This window comes from Hippichthys cyanospilos, chromosome 19, assembly GCF_059441005.1.
Source record: "Hippichthys cyanospilos isolate Australia breed blue-spotted pipefish chromosome 19, RoL_Hcya_1.0, whole genome shotgun sequence".
NCBI lineage: Eukaryota > Metazoa > Chordata > Actinopteri > Syngnathiformes > Syngnathidae > Hippichthys > Hippichthys cyanospilos.
In genome coordinates, this window is record NC_142387.1 from 15,893,325 (window position 1) to 15,917,912 (window position 24,588).

Consider the following 24,588-nt stretch of genomic DNA (forward strand, 5'->3'; position numbering starts at 1 on the left):
ATGAGAAAATGAATCGTGAAATTCTTAATTCTTTCTTGTGTTTGATGGGAATTCATGTTGCGCAAACTTATTTTGACTGAAGCGCGCGTGCGGCGCTTTCGTCCAATCGTTTGTACGGCGTCGTGCGCGCGCGCGCTAATTGTCCTCGGAGGACAAGAGCGACGTGTTTGCGTCGACGCCGATTGCGGGCGTGAGAAGCGCCCCCTGGGGGCCGCGCTCGCTGTCGGGGAAAATTGGAGGCCTCGCCAGACCTCGCCTACGCCATAAATACGTCAGTGCGCAAAACTGCAATTGCCACGCTCCCCGTGGCTTTTTTTCGTCCCACTTTGACTTTGTTTTGCCGTGCCAAATGCAAACGTCGACTTTTGAGCTCCCGCAACCTTCTTTGGGTGCTCTTTTCGTAAAAACGTTTTCATCAAATGTCGAACTTTGTCTTTTTGCGCCGCCAACAAAATCGTGAACTTTTGAACTTCTACTTTTTTTGTCCAACTTGCACATTGTTTTTGTGCCGCCAAATAGGAAGGTCCGTTTTTTTTTTGGTCAAACTTCCACTTTGTTTTCGTTTCGCACGTCACTTTTATGTCTGCAAAATTCCGATCGTTCGTTTTCTCATTAAAAAACGTGCAACTTTTTTCTCAAACGTTTTCGCGGCGCTAAGTAGAAAGGTCAACATTTTCCTCCGCGTGCATACGGTCATTTTCCGTCACGCGCTACTCTCCAGCCAAATGTACAAAATTCCCATGTAAAATATCGGCATTTTCTTTATCCTTATTTTTATGGTAAGAGCCGCCTCGCGGTACCAAATGGCGAGGACGAAGAAGCGGCGCCAGACGTCGGCGGGCGGAATTGCGCTTGGCGGCCGCGTTGGATTGGCTCGGCGGCAAGATGAAAGTAGGGCTGCGGCGGCGGCGCGAGGAAATTGCACGGAGCGCGCAATCTTTCATCAGAAGACGGCGGATGCTGACAAGCGGGACATTTCCTGCGTCGTCACGCTAATGATTCACGACGCCGTCCCCGTGTACAAATGCTAATTTTTTTCACGTCTTTGCGGGCTCGCAAAAGATCTAAATGTGACCTCGCGGAAGAGAGAGAAAAAAAGAAAGAAAAATGAGGCGTCAGCACAAATGTTGCCCGGCATCAAACAGACTTTTGCGCAGAGACGCCGAAGCAATAAAAAGGTACGACGTCCCGAGACGAGACGCCGGCAGATGCGCCGCAACCTATTTACGATACGCGCCGGCACGCTAACATCAGAGGGCTCGTTAATGCGGGCCGACGGCTCGGGAGGCGCGCGCGGGCGTCCCGTAAAGCGCGAGTCCGCCCGCTCGGCCGCGTCTCGAGATACCAGCTGAGACCCCGTGTTGACAAGCGCGCCGTCTCAAACGAGCGACGGTCCTGCCTTACTAGTGCTCGTTTAGCTTATGCGAACATCATGTAAAGGCTAGCTAGCTAGCAACCTAGCTAACAATCATCCCGCTTATTCATTAGCCTTTCCATTGCAACTTTGTGGATATGTAGCAAGCTAGATAGGTAGCAAGCTAGCTAGGTATTTAGGTAGCTAGCTAGCCAGTTTTTTTTGAAAGATAAAAGATTAAAAACATTTTTTTCAATTAAATTGTCTTACTTTTTATTGTTGTTTTTGTCAAAAATAAGAACTAAACATGGACTTTTTTGTGAAAAAAAGTTTTACTATATATTTTTCGTGAAAAAAAGTCCTACTACACGTGGTTTTTTTTTTCAGTCTGAAAATGGATCATTGATGCCACTGTTTTTGGCCCCCCCTCAGAATACAAATTCCGACCAATGAAATTGTTTCCCTCTGACAGCGCAGCGTGTTGTGTGCGCCAACCGGCGCATCATTAATAACCAAGAGACCTTTGAAGAGCCCGCATAAATGTCTAATTAGGTTTGCTAACCTTTAGCAAAGAGCCACGCCGGAATGCTAAGCGGGACCTGGGGATTTGCCCCGCCCAGTGCCCAACAAGCCCCCCCTTTTCATGAAAAAAAAAACCTTACTAAGGTTTTTTTTTTTTTGCAAAAAAAAAAAAAAAAGCTTAATGATAGAAAGTAATTTACTAAAAATTCTGAAAATACAAAAAGAAAAATTGGATTTTTTTTTCAGCAGAAATAATACCATACAGTCATTTAGGCTAAAAAGTAAAGCCTTTGGGTTAGGGGTTCAAAAATGATAACAATAAAAACATCAATCAATCATTTTTTTTGTTTTGAAAAAATATATACATGATCATTAAAAAAACAAAAACAAAAAACTAGACACCAACAAAGAAAGTAGAATTAGAGGCCAAAATGAAGGTTGCGTCTTATATTTGAGGAATTACGGTATGAATACCGTAATATGAATACAAGAAATGATGTCGGAAGATGAGACTGATCGAGTTTGGCTCTAGTTTTGTTGTCTTATATGCCGTAGCATAGAAAATAGCCCAATCTGATCCCAAATCCGAAAACATTCTATTTTAGAAAGCAAAAATTCACAATGAACGGGCTCAGGAGTTGCGGCCATTTAAGAAACATCTGGCGGGCCGGGTCACACCCAATGGCGGGCCGCATCCGGCCCGCTCGCCGCAGGTTTGACACCGGCGGTAAGACTTAAGCGGCAAAAGCAGGCAATCTTCTGGGGTTTGTTTTCCGCTCCAAACCGGACTTGATTTGATGAAGTTATCCCGCGCGTGTTTACGCCGGCTCTCCGCGCCATGTAAATGGATTTGACAAGACAGCGGGCCCCCCCCCCCCAGCCCGTGGAAATAAAATTCAATTTCCATTTATTACTTCCGTTCGGACTTGAATCAATTATGAATGACAGCTAATTAGCGCCGCGCGGCGGCCATCGCTCTCCGCCGCGTCAAAGTCGACTAAATCAAGCCCGCGTCACCCGCTGTGGTCACGGAAAAAAAAAAGGAAAAAACTTTTTCTTGATTCCGCAGCTGAGAGGAGGGGGCGCTTGACTAACGGTGGCGCCGGCTGCGCTCCATAAGGCGACAGAAGACTGCGGGGGGGCGCCAATGTGTGCCGCAAGTAGCGGAGAGCCCAAATTGTATTTTGGATTTGATGAAGAGCGAAGACTACAAATGTAGCGAGCGGTTGTACATGTTTTGTTGGTCGCCAATGTTTTTCCTTCACTTTTTTGGTAATCTATTATACATATGATCTTATTAGTACGAAACAAATATTTAATGACTGTAGTAATTGATTATTTTTACCTAAGATAATCATTTATTTATTTAATTACAGAATTACAGAAATTGCTTAATTACTTAAATACCATAAGTCGGAGATGACTTCAGTACTTAATGACCCAAAGTCATTTTTTGAAGCCTCCAAAACATAAAAAAAAAGCATAAGCAGCTGGGATCGAACGTCTTAAAAAAAACAAAGGTAAAAAGCCACCTTTGGGATGGAATGAGTCAAGTGCGCATGGAAAGCGAAGCCTTTGAAGGCCGCTCAGCGCGTGAGCGGACAAGTTTGTTCAAGACTTGCCCACGCCACAACTTTGTCCGGCGATGAAGACGAGCGAGCGAGCGGCGAGCGAGCGGCGGAGCGGGCGCCGACCCCGGTGGGCGCCGGCCTTCTACGGCGAATCGATTCTTGAAGTTATATAGCGGCGAGGCGCCGCGGCGAGACCGGAGGCGGCGCGGCCGGCGGACGCCCGCCGTCCTCATCTCCGGCATTTTAGCCGGTTGCCGTAAATTCATTTTGTTTTTTTTTAAACAACAGGCCAATGTTGAAGATCCACATTAGGGTTTGGAGAGTTTGACGTTTGCCTTGGACTTGGAGCTGAACGGACAAAAAAATCCGTAGGGGCCGCTCATGAACGGTCATCGACAGATTGATTAAGATCACGGTATTTTTCGGACTACGAGCCGCAACTTTTCTCTCGTGATTTGAGCCCTTCGGCCCCAGTGCAGCTTATCCGCGGGTTTGGTTGTTTTTGTTTTCACTCGGGTGACTGATAGAAAATAGCCGACATTTATTCCCCCGAAGAAAATTTAGCCTACTTTTGCCATTTCCGGGACAAAATGTAATTACGTTGCGTCGGATAACATCGTCTCGTTCATTTAACGCACATGTTATGGGGATTTTGATACAGCGGACGTTTGCCTTTTGCGACTGCTAAAAATGAAATGACGGAGCCGAGAGAAAATACTGCTTTATACTTCCTGTTTTCAGTAGTTTCAATTGGGCGCACTAGAATATGTGCGGCCTTTCATTGAAGGCGCGCCTTATAATTGGTCGCGTTTCATACTGCGGAAACCAGGGTATTTTGCGTCGATTTCAGCGCTCGGAGAATTTCTATCGGCGTCAAAAGATGGCGAAGGCGTAAAGGGGACGTTTCCGCCCGCAAAAAAAGATGAAGGCTGTCCTGGCGGATATAATTACACGAGGAAAAGAAATTAGCGGCGGCATTCACACACGCCGGCCTTTCAAGGGACGGACGGCGGGAGCCCGGCCACTTTTCAAGACGGCGCCGCGATTGAAGGAGAAGCAAATCAATAGTCTTTGTGTCGGCCCCTCGTCAGGTGACCCCCCGCGTCTCCGGGGGCCACTTTGAAGAATCGTTGAACGTAAAAGGCCAAGCCGACAAAAAAAGACAAGAAAAACGAAGCGGGCGGAGCGGAGCGGAGCACTTAGCCGACAAAGGGGACGAAAAAGATCGACGTCTTTCTTGGCGCTTGGCTTCAGCTCCCCTCCGGCTGACCTTCGACCCGATTAGGCGGGTGGAAGTGGGCGGGGCTACCATCTGCGGGCCATTGTTTTGTTGCCATTCCCTTTAGCGCCGCTCCATCTAGTGGATGTATAACGCAAACCCTGTCAATACTGGAGGTTGAATTTTCTCAGTGTTGTTGGAAAAATTCCATAAAGAGGGGGAGAAAAGAAACGTAGTATTCCACTTCGTAGCGTGAGTGAAACGTAAGCCCGGGACGCCGCAACCCGGGGGTCCGCTGTATACGAAAACAATGCGGCGTTCGTTGAGGCTCGTCGTCACGCGTGCTTTTTGTTTTGTTCCGCGTTTGGAAGGAGGAACATATTTCTCAGCCGAACGCCATCTTTATTTGGAAAAATACACTCACGCTCACTCATGCGGATTGCGACGAGGATTCGCGCCGGGCGTGTCTGTATTATCGGCTGTTAAATTGCATCATGTAATGGAAATTTACAGGTCACTAATACCGGATGTAGGTCTTTTACACTGAGACAAATAAGAAAAGGCAACTTGTTAAAGCATAAGCCGACAGCTCCGTAATCATTTTGGGCCTGACAGCTGTTTTGAACGGCTTTGGGGCCGCGGAATATTAAGTGCCCTCCAACGTGACAAACATTAGAAGCGCTCGCTCTGGCCCGGAACGCCGCTCGCTTCATACTCCGACGCTAAAGATGACTATTTGCATTTTGGATATTTTGCGGTGACAGTGGAAAACTCCAGCAAAAGAGAAAAATACTCTTTTTTTGTCAATCCTTTCTATGTTCTTGTCTTCATATTCATACGTTCTATTGGGCGTTGTTAAGTGTGTCTCAGTTTTCCCACATTGTGAGTGGTCGGTGAACACTTTGCCAGTGTAAGCTTGAATTTTTTCCTAGTAGGAATGCTAAAGACAACATAAATGCAAAAGTACTATGGAATAGAATACAAGCTTTGGAAAAAACTAGGGCTTGGCCATTGTTAAAAGAGGAGGGCAAAAGACAGCACGAATGGACAACCGCTCCTATGCTAGCTTTCCGTTTTTTGTGAGCTGGACACACCTCTGGACAAGAGCGCTGTGAGGGGTTGCCACGTTGCTGAAGATGAGTTCAACCGCAGTTTTCTTATTACGCCACATAAGCGGAATTTTCTTTAGACGGAGATGAAGCTGTGGAGGAATAAAATCCATTTTCAGCTAAAATCCAATCGTTGCACCTTCGCCTACACCTTCCGATCTCACCTGGCGCGCGGCCCTCAGAAGACGGTGTCCTCCTCGCCCCCGCCGCACCAGGGGGACAGCCTGGCCCAAGGAGATCCGGAAACGGGGGCCGGCCTCTCCGAACGGCACGACTCCAGCGAGCTGAGCGAGCCGGCCGAGGATCCCGATCCCTCGTACGCGTACGGCGTGGGCCGGTCCGGCGGCGACGCGCCCGGGTCGGCGTCCGCCTCGTCCAGCCGGTCCAGGATGAACTGCCTGAAGACGTCGTCCTCGGGCCCCACGAGGCGGGACTCTCGCAGGGACGTGCGGATGCTGGCCCGGATCTCTTGGGGCGCCGGCCGCCTCTCGCGCCTCCTGGGCCGCGGGCGCAGCGGGACCGCGGGCGGGACTGCGGGCGGGACCGCGGGCGGGAGCGCGGGCGGGAGCGCGGGCGGGAGCGCGGGCGGGAGCGCGGGCGGGCCCGGTCTCTCGGCCGGGTCCCGAGCGGACCCGCCCGCCCGGGTGTAGTATAATACTTTTTGGGACACGGCGTCGGGCAGCTCCAGCTCGCCGGCCTTCCGGCGCGCCGTCTTTTGCTTGCGTCTGCGTCGCCACAGCAACACCGCCAGGACCGACGAGGCTGCGCACAAAACATGGTTAACTCTTGACGGGAGGAGGAAAAAAAAGACTTTCAGCAGTGCGAATATTAGGACCTGGACACAAGTCTCGCCTTTTTGGTTGTCGATTTCAACACGATTTGTTACGAAAGCGAAAGCTACATGAAGGCGTGTTGCCAAATAAAGACGTCTCGTTGCAGCAAACCAGGTGCAAGTCCCCTTGACTTTCTCCAACAACGTTGGAGTAAGAAAGATGACAAGTGTGTCCATGGATCCAAGCGCAGATTTTTAGTTTGTTATGGAGGAAACACACGCAAAGGTAAGTGTGCTAGGTGGCACCCCAATTAATTTGTTCAAGAAGTAGTGTCCCGATACTTTTGTTCACAATAAGAGATCACCGTAGAGGGAGATAAGCCATTGTAGTCAGAGTAGGATGCGGCACCATTTTTTTTTTTGCAGCAGCAGCAGCAATCCTCTCATCTGTCAGGGGTGTTAGCATAGCAGGCATGGCCATTAATCTTTCATAGCGTGGGCGCGGGGACCACACCAAGCAGCAGAGGTCATAATGAAGCTCTTGGCTATGCCGGAGACGTCGGCGTCCCGGCCGCAATGCATCACGCCGCCGTTGCCACAAACGCGGAACGTCCCGCTCGTCTGTTAGAGGGACGTTTCCGTCGTTAGTGCGCGTGGGCGTACTTGCCGTGGCGACGGCGGGCGGGCGGGCGAGGAGGCTCTAGCTCGCAAGATCTGCTGGGAAAGAAATTGGACAAATCCAGGTTTTCTTTTGAAGTGACGGGGGGAAATCTGTGGGGGTGGATACTGGGCACGGAGAAAAATGCTTTTAATTGTGGATACGATACACAGCGGTAGCGTAGATTGAATTGAGTCAGTGAGCGAGCTCATGAACTCCATTTACGCGCGGCCGGACCCCCGCTATAAGGGGGGTGCCGGACCGGTAAGTAATGATGTGAAGGAGGGGATTGGGTTAAAAAAGAATAAGAGGCTTAAAAATGGGGAACACGTATGGAATCAGGTAAAAAGAAAATGTAAACATGTGGGGGCTCGCCTAAAACAATAAGTGACTGTGAAAGGTTTGGGTAACAAAAAAGTGAATAAGTGGGGGAACAGATCAAATAAAACCTCATTATGCGGGGGCTTGGGATAAACAAGTGAATATGAGGGAATCGGGTAAAAAAAAAAAAGGGAATTATGATCGGGTAAAAAGAAAATGAATATGTGGGGGTCTGAGTATAAACAAGTGAATAAAAGGGGGTGTTGGGTAAAAAAAAAGTGAGTGGGAAGTCGGTAAAAAGAAAATGTGCTTAATAATATATGACAACACTTTTAAAATGCGCCATTCATCACCTTATAGTTTGGAAAATGCAGTCATAAAGTTTCTGATTCTTTTGTTCTGATTCCCCAACTAGTGGATGCATAACGCAACTCCGGCCATTTCTGTAGCTTCTATTCTCTGCGCCTTATAATGCAGTGCGCCCCATATGTAAAAACTCTTTTAAAATGGGCCTCTCACTCCCGTGCGCCTTATACGCAGCGGCGAAAATACGCTACATATTCCAGCGTGGTATTTTTTTTCCACTTGCATTTGTTGATTTGGTCGGCGGCTCGGCTCACCTGCGGCCAGGAGCGCGCAGACGAGAAGCGCCAGGAAGGCGCGCGGCTCCAGCCCCACGGACAGGGCCAGCGCCTCGGCGCCGGAGGACGGGCACCGTCCGGCGGGGCGGCAGGCGCACACGCTGACGGTCAGCGTGGCGGTGGCGGAGAGGGCGGGGGACCCGCTGTCCGTCACCACCACGGGGAGGAGATAACGGCCGCGCTCGCGTAGCGTGAAGCTGCTCCTGCGTGCCACCACGCTCGCCGTGTTGTCTGCAAGCGCCACGCGGCTGGGTCAAGTGCTTGAAAAAAACATGGCGCTCTGATATTTTTAGCCAAAGGGGGGAAAAAAATCAAATAAGCCGCTCAGCCCGATACGGAAGCCGTTTGCGGGCGCGGATGGAAAATGAAAGATTCAGCGTGTGAAAAGAAAAAAAAAAGCACATTTGCTGGAGCTTTAACAATGCAACATGGCGGGAGATTGAGCAGCGAGCGCCGTCCTTTTTGCAGGCGACAAAAGTCTTTTTTTTCTCGGGCGCGCTCGGAAGGTTGAGGAGAAAAAGGAGTTTTTCACCAACGTACCGCAACATCGAAATTACCGAGTACAAACATTTTGGTTGATAAAGTGTTGGGTGCGTTCTAGCGTAAAGTTAAAACTACCCTAATTTTTGGAGTACGAACCGCTGGTTGTAACATCGGATATTTATGCACGTTTTGGAATTTTTCTGTTTTTCACGATATCATGCCTTCAACATCGACTTTTCAAATTGCGCCATTCATTGAAGGGGCGGAAAATACAGTAACATAGTTTGGCTGACTTTTCTGTTTTCTTACCATTCCTTTTAGCGCGGCTCAATTTAGTGGATGCGTAACGCAAGCCCAGCCACTACTGTAGCTTCTATTCTATGCGCCTTATAATGTGGTGCGCCTTATATATAAAGGAAGTACCTTGGTTATCCCGAACGGTGAAGTTGGGATTGATGCGTTTGTCGGGGACCATGGAATAGTAGAAGTGGTGACCCTCGGGAGGCTCGTCCGGATCGCTGGCGCTGAGCAGCTGGATGAGCTGAGACGCAAAAAAAGAAAGAAATTGAGGGCTGAGAGGTCGGCAGGGAAAACCTGCGAGGGATGCGTGTGGACGCAAACGCTGCGTTGCCCGCCGCCGCTCAAACGACACCGAGCAACACGTGGCGCGGCCTTGCTAACAATTGGCGCTAACGACTATGCCGACGCTAAATACTCGACTTGCAGACCCGTTATTACTGAAATTGTTACAGATTGATGACCACGACCGAAATACCCCAACAAGCCAATCTACTTTTAGGTTGGACTCATAAAATCAAAACCGGAGGACATAACGGCCCTAAAGGATTCATTGAATTTCGAGATCTCCGTTATTTTTAGTGACTAAAACTGGAGTGCGCAGGGGCCCGCGCTCCCCCGCGGGTCAGAAGATTCCCCCCACCTTTTCAGACGGGCGGCGGATCGGGCGCGTACCTCTCCGGCCCGCGTCCCCTCGCAGACGTACGGCCGGTAAGGGCCGGCCAGCCGCGGCGCGTTGTCGTTGACGTCCAGCACCTCGATGGACGCCGGGACGGAGGAGGATAAACGCCGGCTCGCTGAGAGAAGAGGAGCGTCAAGACGCCAACTTTGCGCAGTTACGGCCCACGCGCTACTTACTGTTTTCCTTGGCCAGGACGCTCAGGTTGTGCCAGGCGGCCGTCTCTCGGTCCAGAGGCTTGGCCACGGTGACGGTTCCGTTGACCGGGTCCATTCGGAAAGACTTTGCTGCGTCCTGGCGCTTATCGAAAGAATATCTGGCGGAGGAGTCGCACCGCAAACACATTTGGAGCCTTTGAGAAGTCCCGTTTTGCGAAGTCTCGAAAAAAAGGCTCCTAAGCGTCATAACTTGATGGTCAATAGGGTATCCCATATTTGCTTTCTGCAATAAGCATATTGGTAGATTAGTATCAATTAATGTTTCCTGTTATCGTCGCGTCTCGAGCAGCTGTTAAAAAAGGGACGTGGCTTGGAATTGGCTTGGAAAGAAGCTAGCAGCATGAACTCGTAAACTGCATACCCCACTATCACAAACTGATTGTTTATGTTTCAATATGCCACGCTGCCGTCCCCTCTAAATGCTTGCAAGCGGGAGGTGGAGAGGTACACCCTATAGGTGTCAAAGTTAGCCCATGTCGGTCTCATTTACTGCCGTTCCCAAGTGGAGATATTGTCAATTTTGGACATGTTGAAAACCCCGTGTTTTATCATGCGAAATTTCATTAATCCTTTTCGCGGCGACCTTCGAACGGGGCGCAACAGAAATGTTTGTGTTGACACCAAAAAACCACCGGGTGGTGCCAGTGGGCAATTCATGACGTTTGCAAGCCTTTCAATGACTTGGACGGTCGGCTTAGCCTGGACTCCCAAATGCACTCGAATTATGACATAATAAATATTCTTATATCAATTCCATAAATATAAAAATATACAGCTTGGTTACTTTGGCTATTAGTGCTTTTTTACAAATGTTGTACATAAAGGGGGAGTAGCTCACGTCTACTTCCGCACTGACAAATCAGTCCTATGTCTTAGTGGAACACATTAGGCGTCCAATGGCAAGCGGCTGGCCAATTTTGGAAAACAAGAGTAAACTTGATCCTTTTTAGTGTAAGTCGGCAAACGGTCACCCGGCGCGTATTCATCACGGCGCCGACTTGAGCGAAGGGACACTAATGGACGGCGGGCGGCGGATGATGTGCGGCACCTGCCACCGCCGAGCTCGCCTCCGACCGACTCCGGTTCCGGGGAAAACGTGCCTCACTTGCAAATGACATCAAATCTCAATTGCGTACGGCGCCTGGCAAGGCGCTTTATTACATTGCCGCGGCCCGGCTAACGCGGCTTTGTGATAACGTCGCCGTAGATAGCGAAAGCCTGTGAGGTAGCGGGAGAGAAAAAAAACAAAAAAAAAACGGTGATGATTTATTCAGCCGGGCTCATTTCCAACTAAACTAATATGAGATAAATATGAGCGCGTACGGGAGGGGATGCACAGATCAAGGGTAAAAAGGGATGCGCCCGGGACGCAACGCCGCTTGGAAATTGAATCATTTTTCACCGCGTGGAGGAAAATAATCCGAGTAGCATTTGTTCTTTCCATTTTCAAACCGCCATCGAATTAAGAACTAAACAAACAAATGACATTTTTTTTATAATTCCATTTCACGCGCGGATCAAACTTATGAAAACGGGCCGCAGGGCCGAGCTTGATTTCATTATTGATTTGTAGTTTACGTGACATTACATGACTTAGCAGCCAACACCGTGAGTAACATTCAACCAAGTAACATATTTGAATGAAAACAAAGTGGATCTCAAAGAGGGGGTGTCATTGAACTGAATGCAGGGGGTCCGTGAAATTATTTGGGTTAGGAATAAAAATGCGTATTTAACCCCTGACTCTGTCAAGTCGCCAACAGGGTTAGTGAAAAATTCCGGACACCCAGGGGTTCATTTACTCTGAACATTCATAGCTTGTGCGTTATTTGCTTAAATGTCACAATGAACACACTTAATTACATCGGGGTTTTTTGGGGGGTTTTTTGGATTTACTTTGAGGAAAATTAAGTTACCTGACGGCGTTGCGGGCGTCGTCGGCGTCCCGGGCGCTGACCACGCCCACCACGGTTCCGGGCTCCGCGTTCTCCGCCACCTTCCACCGGTACGGCGACGAAAGGAAGACGGGCGGCTCGTCCACGTCGTCCACTACGATCTTCAACGTGGTCCGGTCCGAGACCTCGTCCGCGGGTAGGAAGCGGGGGTCCGCTTCCTGGTTGATGGCCTCCGCCACCATCATGTAGCGCCGCTTGGTCTCGTAGTCCAGCGGCTGCAATGGGAAATATCGTTGTCGTATATATTATGGGGCTCCGGGCAAGTGGGTGAAGAAACATGGAAGAAGTCATGTCGAAGTTTTTCAAAAAAATGAAAAAAAAAAAAAAAAAACAAGCACAAAAACGCAAAAGTTCACCAAGCGGTACCATTCTATCGGTCGGTACCGATTTCTATTATTTCCAGGAGACGGGATAACCTTGGCCAACAGGATGACCCCCTCTTGCGTCAGCGGGTCGGTACGGACGCCGAAGGTGGCGTCCTCTCCAGGGTCGCCCCGCAGGCTGTAGTTCATCCGGGCGTTGGCGGCGGTATCGGCGTCGTCCGCCTTCACCCTGCCCACCGTGGCTCCGACCGCCGCGTCTTCGGAAATGGCGAAGGTGTATAAATCTGAAATGGAGGCGTCGTCCGTGAAAACCGCGTCGCCGATTTTTATTTATGGATTCGAACGGTTATTAGGTCGGTTCCGTCCGTGCCGGCGCGGTGATAAAACAGTTCAGATGAGCGCGCGGCCATAAAAGATTTGTAAGCGGGCGCCGGCGCGACGAGGCTTCGTCCCCGTTTCGCCCCCGAATCGATTTCCTTCCCGAAGCGTCCGTTCCGGTTTCTTTGCAAAGGTCAGGCTACCACGTGTGAAGGATTGGAGACGTCCGCGGGGCGACGTGCAGATGAGCCGGAGCGGGACGCCCGCTTCTTTCTCATTCCTCCGCGGATCGACAGACGGACGGACGGGTAGGTGGCGCGGGAGCGGCGGGACTCACGGTGCCGGAAGATGGGCCCGTTGTCGTTGACGTCGCTCAGGCCGACGGCGACGGTGGCCGAGGCCGAGCGGGCGCCGCTCAGGCCCAGCATGTCCTTCGCCTGCACCACCACCAGGTACCGCTCCCTGGCCTCGCGGTCCAGGTCGGGCCAGGAGGTCACGATGATGCCTGCGGGGAGATATCGTTCCAAGAACGCGACGTCACGTCGAACGGGCTCAAAGCGGCGCTTTGCATTTCAACACGCGGCGGCTCATTAAAGGTCAACGGCGTGTGGGGGAAGCGCTGGCAGGCATAACAATCGAGGGCGGGGGAGACAACCGTTTGGGAAAACCAGAACATCGATAAACCGGAGCTAAGTTTACAAAGTGATTTGAAGGGAAGGAAGGGAGGAAACACGACTTCTCTCCCATCCGCGTTCAACCGTTTAAGCCGACCCGCTCACATTTGCGGGGAAATTGGTCCTTCTAGGATCAGTGTCGGCGCAAGGAATACTACAGTATTTTTCGGCACGTCCGAGAAAAATTTAACCGATAATTGATTCCACCATCGCTGGAATGTAAACAGTGGGATGTAATATCCAATATGTACGCCAAAAGATGATACGTGGCTTTGTTTTCATTTTTTTTTTTTTTTTACTTGTTAGAGAAATATTTTGAACAAAACAGACAGACTCACAATGTTAGAAAGCCGCACCAACACAACAGTACCGTGCATGATTTCGTTTACTAGTGGAGAGTGCCCCCAAGTGGCGAGTAAACAGCAGTTTGAACTCAGAATTGATACTTTGATAGCCTCTTCTGTCTCCCTTAGTTCACCGAGATTGCCCTCTAGTGGCTAGGGAAAAAAATGCCACCGTATTATAAGATGCACCAAGAAAAAAAAATGAACCAAACATTATTTTTTGCCTTGTATAGGCTGCACCAGACTTTTAGCTTATTTTAAACAAAACACTGACACGTTCAGATTGTTAAGAGTATTGCACCAACACAACAGTAGCATGCCTGATTGTGTTTACTGGTGAAGAGTGCCACCTGGTGGCAAGTCAAACAGCAGTTCAAAAAAACGAAAAATTAATTTTGGTCCCGGCCGTTAGAATACGGCACCAACACAACAGTAACGCGCCCAATCGGGTTGGGGTTGACCTATCCGGTGCCATACCTGTCTTTGGCTCCACAGAGAAGTAGGGCTCCCCCTGCAGCATGGAGTAGATAAGTTTGGCGTTGTTGCCGAACGCCGGATCGTCGGCATCTGTGGCCGTCACCTGGAACACGGTGGTACCTGTCCACAAAAGGCCCAAGCTCAAAATCTCCTCTCTCCCTGCACGTTTCCCCGTTGGAAAATCATCGGTGCTCAACCCTGCCCCCCCCCCGCCCGCTCCGTCATTCCAGCCAAATACATTATGATTTATTATGAGGGAGATATTATACAGCAAAAGGCAGATTACACATAAATTGAAATGCTAATGTTTGCGCTAGCAAAAGGGCAGCGGCTGTAATAACATTATTTAAGAGGAAAAAGGCTGCCGTACAAAGCAATACATTTAACTTCCCGCACGCGGACACATGACAGACATTCATATAAGCTTCTGCTTTTAATCTGCAGCCGGGAAATAAATTTGCCTTGAAAGCTGCATGTGCGGAAATAATAATAAAAAACACATTTACGATGACTGCGGCGCGGCCGGGATGCCGGAGGCTAGCGCAAAAGCTGTTTACTCTGCTAACGTGAGGTAGATCAAAGTAAACGTACTTCTGGAGGTGTGAAGTTAACGTAGCTACGGTTTGGAAAAGCTCACGGCACTATGCTAACGGGCAAAATTCATACCATCGAGGTCATCTAAAGCGAGCGCGCAAACGGTACCGACCGACGGGGGACATCTCGGGAACGCTGGCCTCGTAGGGCTGGCGGAGGAAGAGCGGCGCGTTGTCGTTGATGTCCTGCACGGTGATGATGAACTCGGACTGGGGCTCCTCGGGCTCCCGGGTCGACCTGTTGATGGCTTGCGCTCGGAGCACGTAGAAGGCCTTTTCCTCGCGGTCCAGCTTCTTCAGCGTCCGGATCTCGCCCGAGTACTCGTCGATCTCGAAGGCGTCGCCGGCGCCTTCCCCGGACAGGATGTATTGGATGCCCGACTCCCCGCGGTCATAATCCGATTTCAGCTGCGTGACGAGAGATTCGGAGGCGTTCGGGCGCGGGGGACGCGGCGGCGGGGGAGCTGGGCTACCTGGCCGATGACGCGGGGCGTGGGGTCTTCCTCCGGGACGAACAGCTGCTTCCAGATCCAGCCTCTCTTCGGGCGATGGCGCTGCTGCCCGGGGGTCTGCGGGGCCCCGGCGATGCCGTTGCTGTGGCTCAGCAGGGACAGCAGCGTCAGGACTGCCAACGCGCTCCTCGCTTTGGCGTCCCGTGCGGCTCCCATGCTTGCTTTAAGCTCGCCTGTAATGTTGCGAGTCAAAGTGAGGCCCGTCAGGGTGCGAGTCAAAGTGATGCCTGTCATGGTACGGGTCAAAGTGAGGCCCGTCATGGTACGGGTCAAAGCGAGGCCCGCCATGGTGGGAGCTAGAGTGAAGCCCGTGAAGGTGCGAGTCAAAGTGAGGCTTGCCGTGGTGTGAGTCAAAGTGAGGCCCGTCATGGTGGGAGTCAAAGCGAGACCTGTCATGGTGAATCAAAGTGAGGCCTGTGATGGTAGGACTCAAAGCGAGGCCTGTCATGGTGACAGTCAAAGTGAGACCTGTCATGGTGGGAGTCAAAGTGAGACCTGTCATGATGAATCAAAGTGAGGCTTGTCATGGTGCGAGTCAAAGTGAGGCCTGTCATAGTGAGAGTCAAAGTGAGACTACGTATCTGATTGCACAGCTGTCCTAACGCAATCCCAGGCACTACTTTAGCTTCTATTCTATGTGCCTCATAATGCGGTGCGCCCTATACCTATATATTTAAACACTTTGAAAAAGGACCACTGAAGGTACGCTTTATGGGGCGGAAAATATGGTAGTAAAGTTCGATTGCACTCCCAGCCGCCCCTTATATTGTTCACTTTTTCAGTTTGAGAAAATTGTTTCAAACCGTTGAATAAAATAATGAAAACTGGATTACCATCCTTTCATGACAATTTAGCATATGGGGAAGGATGGGAATGTGGAAAACTGTGTCATTTATCATCCAAAGCAAATGTGGACTTACCAAAGAAGCGTCCAATCCCTCAAATGTTTGGCCATGGCGGTAGCGCTCTGTCCCGTCTCGCCTGGCCCTGCGAAAAACAAGCGGCGTCAGCGTCAGCGCCCCGACGCCGCGTACACTTCACAGAGATTGCGCAATGAGCGTAATAAAGTTGCAATGCTCTCCTGGCCAAAACATTCATTACGCCAAGCGCATTTGCAAGCTCCCCGCACTTTGTTGTACAAATGCGCGCTAAAGAGGCTGGGGGGTGCGTGGGGAAAATTTTATTGTGGGGGAAATTGGCTCGCTTTCATTAAACGGCGAGTGGCAATTAAGAGCACATGATAAATGTTTTGTAAACAAACCCAACGCGAAAAGATATGAATATATAGACTTGATTAAACAGTGATGGATGACAGTAGAGTGAGAATAAGCAAGATGCGCACTTTGTAACAATTAAAACGAATAGAATGGATCATTGAAGGAAAATATCACGTGACGGTTTTTGCCTTTTTCGCAACAAACGCAAACATTTTTTGACCGAGACTGATTGTATTACATAAGTCAGAATTGCTCAGTGAACTTCAATATAAACTTCTTGGCCGTGTGACATCTGAGTGGTGCGTTCATGTTGTTCGAATAAAGCTACTCTAACAAAATTAGCGTTGTAGGGAAAATCACGCGACCGTAACTATAATATTGCAAAGTTATTGTCATTACTAAACACACTTAAGAAATGCTAATGTTGCTATGATGACACACTTATGGTATTGTATATATAAATATATATATATATATATATATATATATATATATATATATATATATATATATATATATATATATATATATAATTTTTTTTTAAATGTTGTACTGTACAGAATGAGTTTAAGTAAAGTTGTCTGTGCTAACACGCTTTCGCTAGCACGAAGCTAACAGTGCCAGGGTTCCGTTGAATCCAGCAAAGCGCTAGTAAGCGCCGGCTTTGAGTCCCCTGTCGGTCTCGAGCCGCTTGCCCGTACGGGGGGAGGAACGGACGTCTCGTCGCGAGCCTCGGCCTCACGGCGGACGCAGGAAAAGCGCAAACAACGCCAGACTTTGTCTGCTCTCGTAGCGAACCGAAAGGCCTGTTTTCGGCTAGCCACCCCCACAAGGAGAAAACTGAAAGGAGACAAGAGAGCTTTTTGTTTTTACACGTGTCAATTTTTTCAAAGAGATGCAGGGAGATCCAGATTGCGGTTTGACATGTTTTGAGATGGGATTGATTGAAAAGTGCCGTGCTTTTTTGCCTCTAACGGTTAGAGGGACAACGTTCACCTCATGATACGTGGCCGCGCATTGGGAATACATCAACTTTTTCTGGGCGGTTTATTTCTATCGTTCTCTCCATTTCTTGTCTTCTGGGTTTGCTCGCGTGACAGACTCAATGCGAGCTTGACGACAAGTTTGAAAGGAACAGATGGATTCATTTGCTTAATTCTTGAATCATTATTTTCAAAAATTCTTCAGGCGAGGTCACACTGGAATAGATCACCGCATGGAAAAAACAGCCCCACATATATATATGGGGAGCTTGTTTTGATTTTCTATTCATCTTATTTTCCATTTGCACTTCATGGTTACCCTGAAATAAAGCCATTATCGCCGATGCTCAGTCTCGGTACTCAGGTATCCCTCCCGATTAGCTTAGACGACGGGAAAAAAAAAAATCGGAAAAATTCCGTCAATCAAAACACCGAACGCGGTCGATCTTCGCGTGCAACTCCCGTCATCGGTTTAGCAAGCGCGCTAACAAAGTCGGCCTGGGAAGCCACGCGAGCCCAAGCCTCACCATAATATCAGTCGCGCGGGCGGCGATTGATTCCCGACGGGAACCCGAACTTTTCCATCCATCAATCACGCGAGCGGGTAAAGACGAGCCCGCGCGGCCTCCTGCCAGTTTTCTAGCGTCGGACGCGGCATATCCGCTTGGCGGCCCCTCATTAGCGCTAATAGCCCCCCCGGCCCCACGCGCGTCGAAGGCCGCCGCATCCTGGGGAAACGCAAGGCGTTCCAACGCTGGGGTACAAGCGGGCTTGACGTCGGGGGAGGGGGGGGCGGCGTCGGCGCAATGTCAAAGCCGACGCGCTCGCAGAGCATCACAGTAACCTTGTTGCAAGCCCGGCAAGCAGGAAAAGCGCGGCTTAAACGAGACAAATTATGCAAAAGTCTGCTCCTCGTCTTTTATTACGTTCTGCGAGCCTTCGGTCATGCCCCGCTGTTTTTTTTTGTTTTTCTCCTCCATCAAGCGTCCCTTGTCTCTGAGAGCTGCGCGTGGCGCATCCCGACGGTCTTTGCTGTCCGTCGCCGTCAGTCACTCGTATTGGATGTTTCTTGCACGGAATTTCATACCTTGGACTCGCGCGGGCGTGACGACAATAAAAGCCATCCGTCTATCTAGCGCTCGTCGGCAAAGCCGGAATCCCGCCCAGAGGCCGAGGCCGAGGCCGCAAAGGTGGCCGCTCTTTGGAGGTCCTCCGGGGTTCGTCAACGTAGCCGGAGGTCGCCCCAATGTTCTTGTCTCAAGGGAATTTCTAATGAATTTGACTACTAAAGTAATTGATTATTTGAAGTAAGTAGTTAAGTCATACGTTATATCAGACATTTAGGGAAGAGAGTAACTGATTACGTTAAAGTCATTGATCACTTTAGTGCTTAAGCCATTTTTAGATGCTGCTTTAGACAAATACATTGAAAAAACAAAATTCATACAAATACTGAATATCTCCGTTCTTGAAATATGTAAAAACAAACAGTTGTTTTAATTTCTATTGTTGTTATTGTTCAAGGTGGCATGAAGGTTAGATTTTTGAAAAATAGTCAAAAGCAACTTTTTACGCCCACCTTCCCTGCTTATTTGCATTGTGAGATGATTTTCATACCAAACTTGTTTCTGCCGACATATGCGGAAGGAAATACTTGCTTTTTGTTGAACAATGATAGCAAGTCAACTAAAATGAGGCGCAGAAAAAATCTGTTGAGCCTGACTTGTTTTGGATCAACCTTCCAAGTCAAAAAGTCCTAATTGGTCATTTGGGACGCCTTGTTTTTTAGTTGTAAAAACAATCAGCGCTGCTACGCCGCTTGTTGTCTTACAAGGCAGACCCAAATGAGCAAAAACAACAGGGAAATGTCAAAGCATCATGTACTTGTTAGTAAGCAATTTGCCGCTATTTATTTACGCGCGCACGGAGCGGAAACAGTTGGCGGCCAGAATTCCCACTGACGTTAATCAGGCGCCCTGAAACCGCATCAATGCTGTTTTTATTTTTTTTTTCCCTTGATTTGCTTTTGAGGAAGGAAAAAAAAAAGTTAACTTTACAGAAATGTACATGCTAACGCTGGAAATTTGATTACGTGCTAATCCACAAACCAATATTTGAATGTAAATAGACTTTCATTCAATCAAATACTACTCACAGCGTTCATTAGCAGTAGCGGTGGCATTAGCGTGCTAAAAGATTTTCTGTATAGTGTAGATAAAATTTGAATGGCATCTTTTCTTTTACTATATGGTATATAGAGAACAATTTTCATAGTTTCTCATTAAAAAATGGAGACATATGTTTTTCTTCAAAAATAAAGACCAAGCGAATGAGCTAGTTTAGCTCATGCTAAACGGCACGCATTTATGTTCCAAACTCCCGTTTCCATGACATCACGCGCGGGCTAGTTTACCATTAGTCAAGGTGATGACTAAAGATTCGTGTTTTCATTGGAAAAATCACGCCTATGTTGGTTTTTCATGAAACATTTTTGTAGTTTGTATGAGAACGTGAAGAAAAGACATTATTAAGGTGGCTTAGCGTGCGCTATTTTAGCATTTTTTAGCATGCCAACACATTATCTGTCGATTGAAAAAACATCTCTAAATTGCCTCTCTTGTTTTATAAGTTTGGAAAATTTACAGAGCGTCAGAAAAGCGAAACATTGACAAGTTCGAATAGAATTCAAAAGAAATGAACAGCAATGAGAAAATTAACGTAGCTTAGCATGCGCAAAGTGCGTTCTAATTCCCGAGGGGAAAAACAAAACACAAATTTGTATATTTAGCGCTGATGCTAGCACGCTAACGCAGTCAAGGCAAAAGCCCCGTGGAATTTCATTTCAACGAGTCAACGAGTTCAAGTGATTCTTGCGAGACGAGTACTGTTGGAAGCTACGGAAACGACGTCTCGTTTATGCCAAAGAAGCGGATGGCGCCGCAAACAAAAGAGTGCCGCTTCCAAATTGCGCTCGGCTATTATGACTTTTCCGTCTTTGTGCGGCGGCCCGGATCGCGACCCCGCGTCACTTTCCTCCGCCAGCCATTACCTCTCCCCGCGCCTTTGGAAATCGTATCTAATTATCCGGCAACAAAAGAACGGGCAAAGTACCGGCGCGCCACACCCACCTGTTTGTTTGTTTGCGCCGCCTCGGAGCGCGCCGGGGGGACCGGGGGCCACGCAATCTGCTTCGACTGATTGAATGGCCACAATGGCCGCGGCGGCAAACGGTCATCGAGACGGAAAAGAAAGACACCCCCCAATCTTTTTTCTTTGTGTCAAAGAAGAAACAGCGGCGCTTTTGTGCCGGACACTCGCGGCCTTCATGAAAATGCTGCCCCCCCCCCCCCCCCTTCCCCCTCGCCCCTCCCGGAGCCGGACGTACCAATGGATTTCTATTTCTCTCGCTGTCATTTTGCGGAACAATTGAGCGCTTTATTGAAACGGGGGTGGATGAGAATTCCCCCAGTGTCAGGCGCTTTGTAAGACACGCCTCCACTTGACCGGAGAAATCCCTTTTAAGGGAGGGGGGGGGGGGGGGGGCACTGCGGCGGATCTCCAACACTTTAGAGCTATCGGTAAGCGGCTGTTCCTCTAAAACGGCTGTCAAATATATGGCCCGCGGGACAATCCTCGCAATTTCATCCGAAAAAAAGACGATTTATGCCTTGGGTGAAATAGGGTTTTCGAGCATGTCGTTTTTGTCATTCACCCGTGAGCATTTTGTCCTAAGTTACTGACGGATGCCCGTTTTGTCAACAAACAAGAAGAAAAAATACAAAATAAAGAAGATCCACGCTATGACTCAAAAATGGTTTTCGGCCGACGAATTTGTCATTCGCCTGAAGAGGTGAGCATTCTTCTTCTTAAACTTGAAAAAAAAAGACGACCTGAAAGAGGGTTTTCACGCGTCAAAGTATTCTTCCTTCACTTGTAAAATATGACAAGGATTACAGTGCGGTTATCAAAACAACACAGTCCAGCGTCGACTAAAGACGAATGAGGAATGGGCAAAAATGTGCGAGACGCCCAGCGGTCAATGCCAAATTTAGAACGTTGAAGGCAAGCGTCCGCGATTGAGGTTCGACTCCAGCGTTCTCATCCAATCTCATCCGGTTTGCCTGACGGAGAAAATTCATCAGCTGAAAGGACACTTGATGTCTCATTTTTACAGTCATCCACCCTCTTAAATCGCGGGCCGGCCGCGACGCGCAAGAAAACATTACCTGGGCCCCGGTGATTACGGTCACGGCGCCGGAGGTAAACGCGGAGCGCGTTCATTTCCGCGGGGCTAATTGCGGGCCTCCGTGTCACGGATGCTATCATTATAGCTTAAAAAAAGACAGGGCGGCGTAAATGTCGCCCGGGCGCGCCCGGAGTTTGGGCTCAGCCTCGGAATCAAAGGAAGAAATGTCAGGACCCGCTCGGTGACATTTAAACCCGGCCCTGTCTAATTGCGCCTCGGCTCATTACAATAACGGAAGAAGAAAGATTTGCATTCGGTGAACGGGGGCGACCGGCAGGTGACATTTGAGGGCCGGCCGTATAATGGGCACGCCGGACAAAAGGCGGTGCGGCCCGATCGGCGTCATTGCGTCCGGGACGTATCGCGTGGAATGGAAGGGCGTTTGCCGCGCGGTGGGATGCTAGCTCGTGAGCTAACGTTTCCACCTGGCACTTTTTGGTTTCGGGGTTTGAAAAAAGGAACCGACGGCATTTTCTGCAAAAAAAATCACCAGCGCACCCAATAATCTGGTGTGTCAAAATAATACCGTGCCACATCGTGCCGTAATCATGTATGCTAACGGCGAAAAACATTATGTAACATTATGTGCAATACGTACGCGGGCAGCAAGAAATCAATCAGAGATTGTTACGTAATAATATATTATGTATAATTTTAAAGGTGTAGAATTAGAATATATGAATATTTCAATTTTCATTTTTGAAGACATAAGATACAGATACACACATGCACACACATTTCTATACACACATTTATACATACATACTATATGTACTGTACATACATATATACAGTATATATATATATATATATATATATATATATATATATATATATATATATATATATATATATATATATATATATATATATATATATATATATATATATATATATATAGGCAGTATATATATATATATATATATATATATATATATATATACTGTATATATATGCAAACACACACACACACACACACATATTTTTTTTTCTATTTCATTGATTTTTCAGAGGCTTCTCAAATATTGTTTGATCTTTAAAGCAGGCGACAATCATTTTTAACAAACACGTGCAAGTCTAAACATTGGCAACAATGCTAGCACGCTAAAAGTAACTCTTTTTTGCAATTTTCAACTGATACGCGGGAATCATTTTTTGAAAGTTGTTTCTTTTTGATACGCGGAGGCGTAAACAGGAGGTGTGACAGATGGCCTCCATATTCCATCCCCGCCATGTTTTATTGAGGCGATTATCGCAGAAGGTTTTCCCGCTCGGATCCTTCCGACTTTGCTGCTCATTAAAGGCGGAGGCAAAGTTCAGCGGCGGATGCGCGGCAGTCACGGATGCGCCCTTCAAACCCGGCACGCGCGCGGCGCCGTCCCCGCATAAACACGCTTGGCATTCCGCTCGGCCGGCCTCGGCCCATTTGATGAGGATGTCCCATTAAAAATGCACGCGCCTCATATGTTCTTTGGCCTTTGTCTCCGCAGCCGTGGGAAAGGAATCGGACGGCGCCGACGAGTAAGGACGCCGCCCTCGTTTCTCAAACGCGCCCCCCCTTTTCCGGCCGACGTAAGAAGAGTACTATGACTTTTCAAGACTTTAGCATTACGGGGTTCCAGGCTAAGCCAATCATCAAAGTCATTGAAAAGCTTGCAAATGTCATAAGTTGGCCGCTACCCCCACCTAGTGGTTCTGGGGTGCCAACACAAAATTTCTATTGCGCCCCGTTGGCAAGTTGCTGTTGAACGGATTCATGCAAAAATGGGGGGAAACGCACGATAAAACACGAGCTTTTCAATATATGTAAAATTGACAATATTTCCAGTTTTGAATGGCAGTAAATGAGCCCGACACGGGCGTGATTTGACACCGATAGGGCGCACGTCTCGAACTCCCGTTTGCAAGCGTCTGGCAGGGTCGGCAGCGGGGCAAATTGAAAGTCGTCACGTTGTGACAATCTATGCAATATTTTAGCTTCCTAGTGGTTTTTTTTTTTTTGCATGCTTTCGCTTTGATGTCACACATCAAAAACATCAAAAAGCCAGAGTTGGGTCCAAATTTCCCCCAGGGGTTAATGACCGACACCTGAGCTAAGGCACCTGGACTTGCGCCGGTCCCGAACACAGAAGCCTATGTGCCAACCGGACTGGAAGAAAAGAAAGGTCGTAGTGTGAGCGGGCCCAAAGAAGCTCCGTTTCATGGAAGCCAAATGTTGCAGCATCTCCCCTCCAACTGCCCGCCTCTCCGGGGAAATATATCATTTGGAGTTTGATCGCGCGGAATCCATCACGTTGATGATGAATGCATAATTAATTCCCATCATTCCTGTAATCCCCCTCCAGATTCCAGCCGGGGAAAATGACGCGGCGGCCGCGCGGCGGTGGCTCGCCGGCCGCCCGTGCTCCCATCCAGCCTTCATCCGTCATTCAGACAACAGCGTAGCCCGTAATCCAGCCGTCCGCCATCCGTCGCCCCGCCCCGCCCCGCCCGACGCAGATGAGACTAGAACCCCGCCAGAAATGCTTTTCCCCCCAATACACGGGATTCGAATCGCCGCCATCATTTGAACGGGGTGTGTTGGAGGACGGAGATATCAAAAACCAGCAGGAGAATTTCCTAAAATTCCGTCGTTTATCCTTTTTGTGACGCAGCTGGAGTTCATTTTACCATAAAGTTGAGCGGCATCTGTTTCGCCAAGTTTGTGAATGTGTGTCTATTGCAAATGTTCTGCACGCCGTTCCATACTTTGCCACTCTTAATTGAGTCAGCTGTAGACGTCGTAACCTTTCCGTTGCAGTGCGTGAACGGGGGCGGACTCGGACGTGGGTTCGGTCTGCTCGCTTCTTTCATTGAAAATCACCCTTAGAAAACCTCGGCTGACACGAGCTGCTGTTAGCTGCAACAGGCACAAGATGCTAACCGGAGCTCGTCCCGTTACGGCGATTAATGTAAGGAGGAATACAGCCGGTATAAAATCACACATCCGTGGGAACATTCCTCCCAATGAGCGCCGCACCGCGATGTCGCGACGACAAAAACCCAACAGGACGGCGGCCGTCTCGCCACTCCCCTTTCCTGGCGGGCGGGGCGGCCGCAAAA

General features: G+C 48.8%; 1 protein-coding gene and 1 long non-coding RNA gene across 5 annotated transcripts in view; one reads left to right on the plus strand and one right to left on the minus strand.

Moving 5' to 3' along the window:
* Positions 1-24,588, minus strand: part of cdh19 (cadherin 19, type 2) — a 104,821-nt gene that overhangs the window by 12,987 nt on the left and 67,246 nt on the right. For 2 of the 4 annotated variants that reach the window (XM_088401608.1, XM_088401609.1), the window contains 13 exons: positions 15,961-16,027; positions 15,002-15,213; positions 14,642-14,936; positions 13,936-14,055; positions 12,778-12,945; positions 12,216-12,406; positions 11,761-12,014; positions 9,806-9,942; positions 9,623-9,744; positions 9,074-9,191; positions 8,147-8,398; positions 5,940-6,537; positions 2,200-5,867 (listed from right to left, as the gene is read on the minus strand). In XM_088401608.1, the coding sequence (XP_088257734.1) occupies positions 5,954-6,537; positions 8,147-8,398; positions 9,074-9,191; positions 9,623-9,744; positions 9,806-9,942; positions 11,761-12,014; positions 12,216-12,406; positions 12,778-12,945; positions 13,936-14,055; positions 14,642-14,936; positions 15,002-15,196 (2,436 nt within the window). In that variant the 5' untranslated portion in view covers positions 15,197-15,213; positions 15,961-16,027 and the 3' untranslated portion in view covers positions 2,200-5,867; positions 5,940-5,953. Of the gene's footprint in view, positions 1-2,199; positions 5,868-5,939; positions 6,538-8,146; positions 8,399-9,073; positions 9,192-9,622; positions 9,745-9,805; positions 9,943-11,760; positions 12,015-12,215; positions 12,407-12,777; positions 12,946-13,935; positions 14,056-14,641; positions 14,937-15,001; positions 15,214-15,960; positions 16,028-20,368; positions 20,469-24,588 lie in introns of those variants that run through there. The other 2 variants (XM_088401610.1, XR_015863584.1) reach the window with 2 other exon arrangements.
* Positions 20,810-24,087, plus strand: LOC148408135 (uncharacterized). Its single transcript, XR_015863696.1, has 3 exons — positions 20,810-21,090; positions 22,977-23,058; positions 23,832-24,087. It is a non-coding gene; the product is annotated as an uncharacterized LOC148408135 (long non-coding RNA).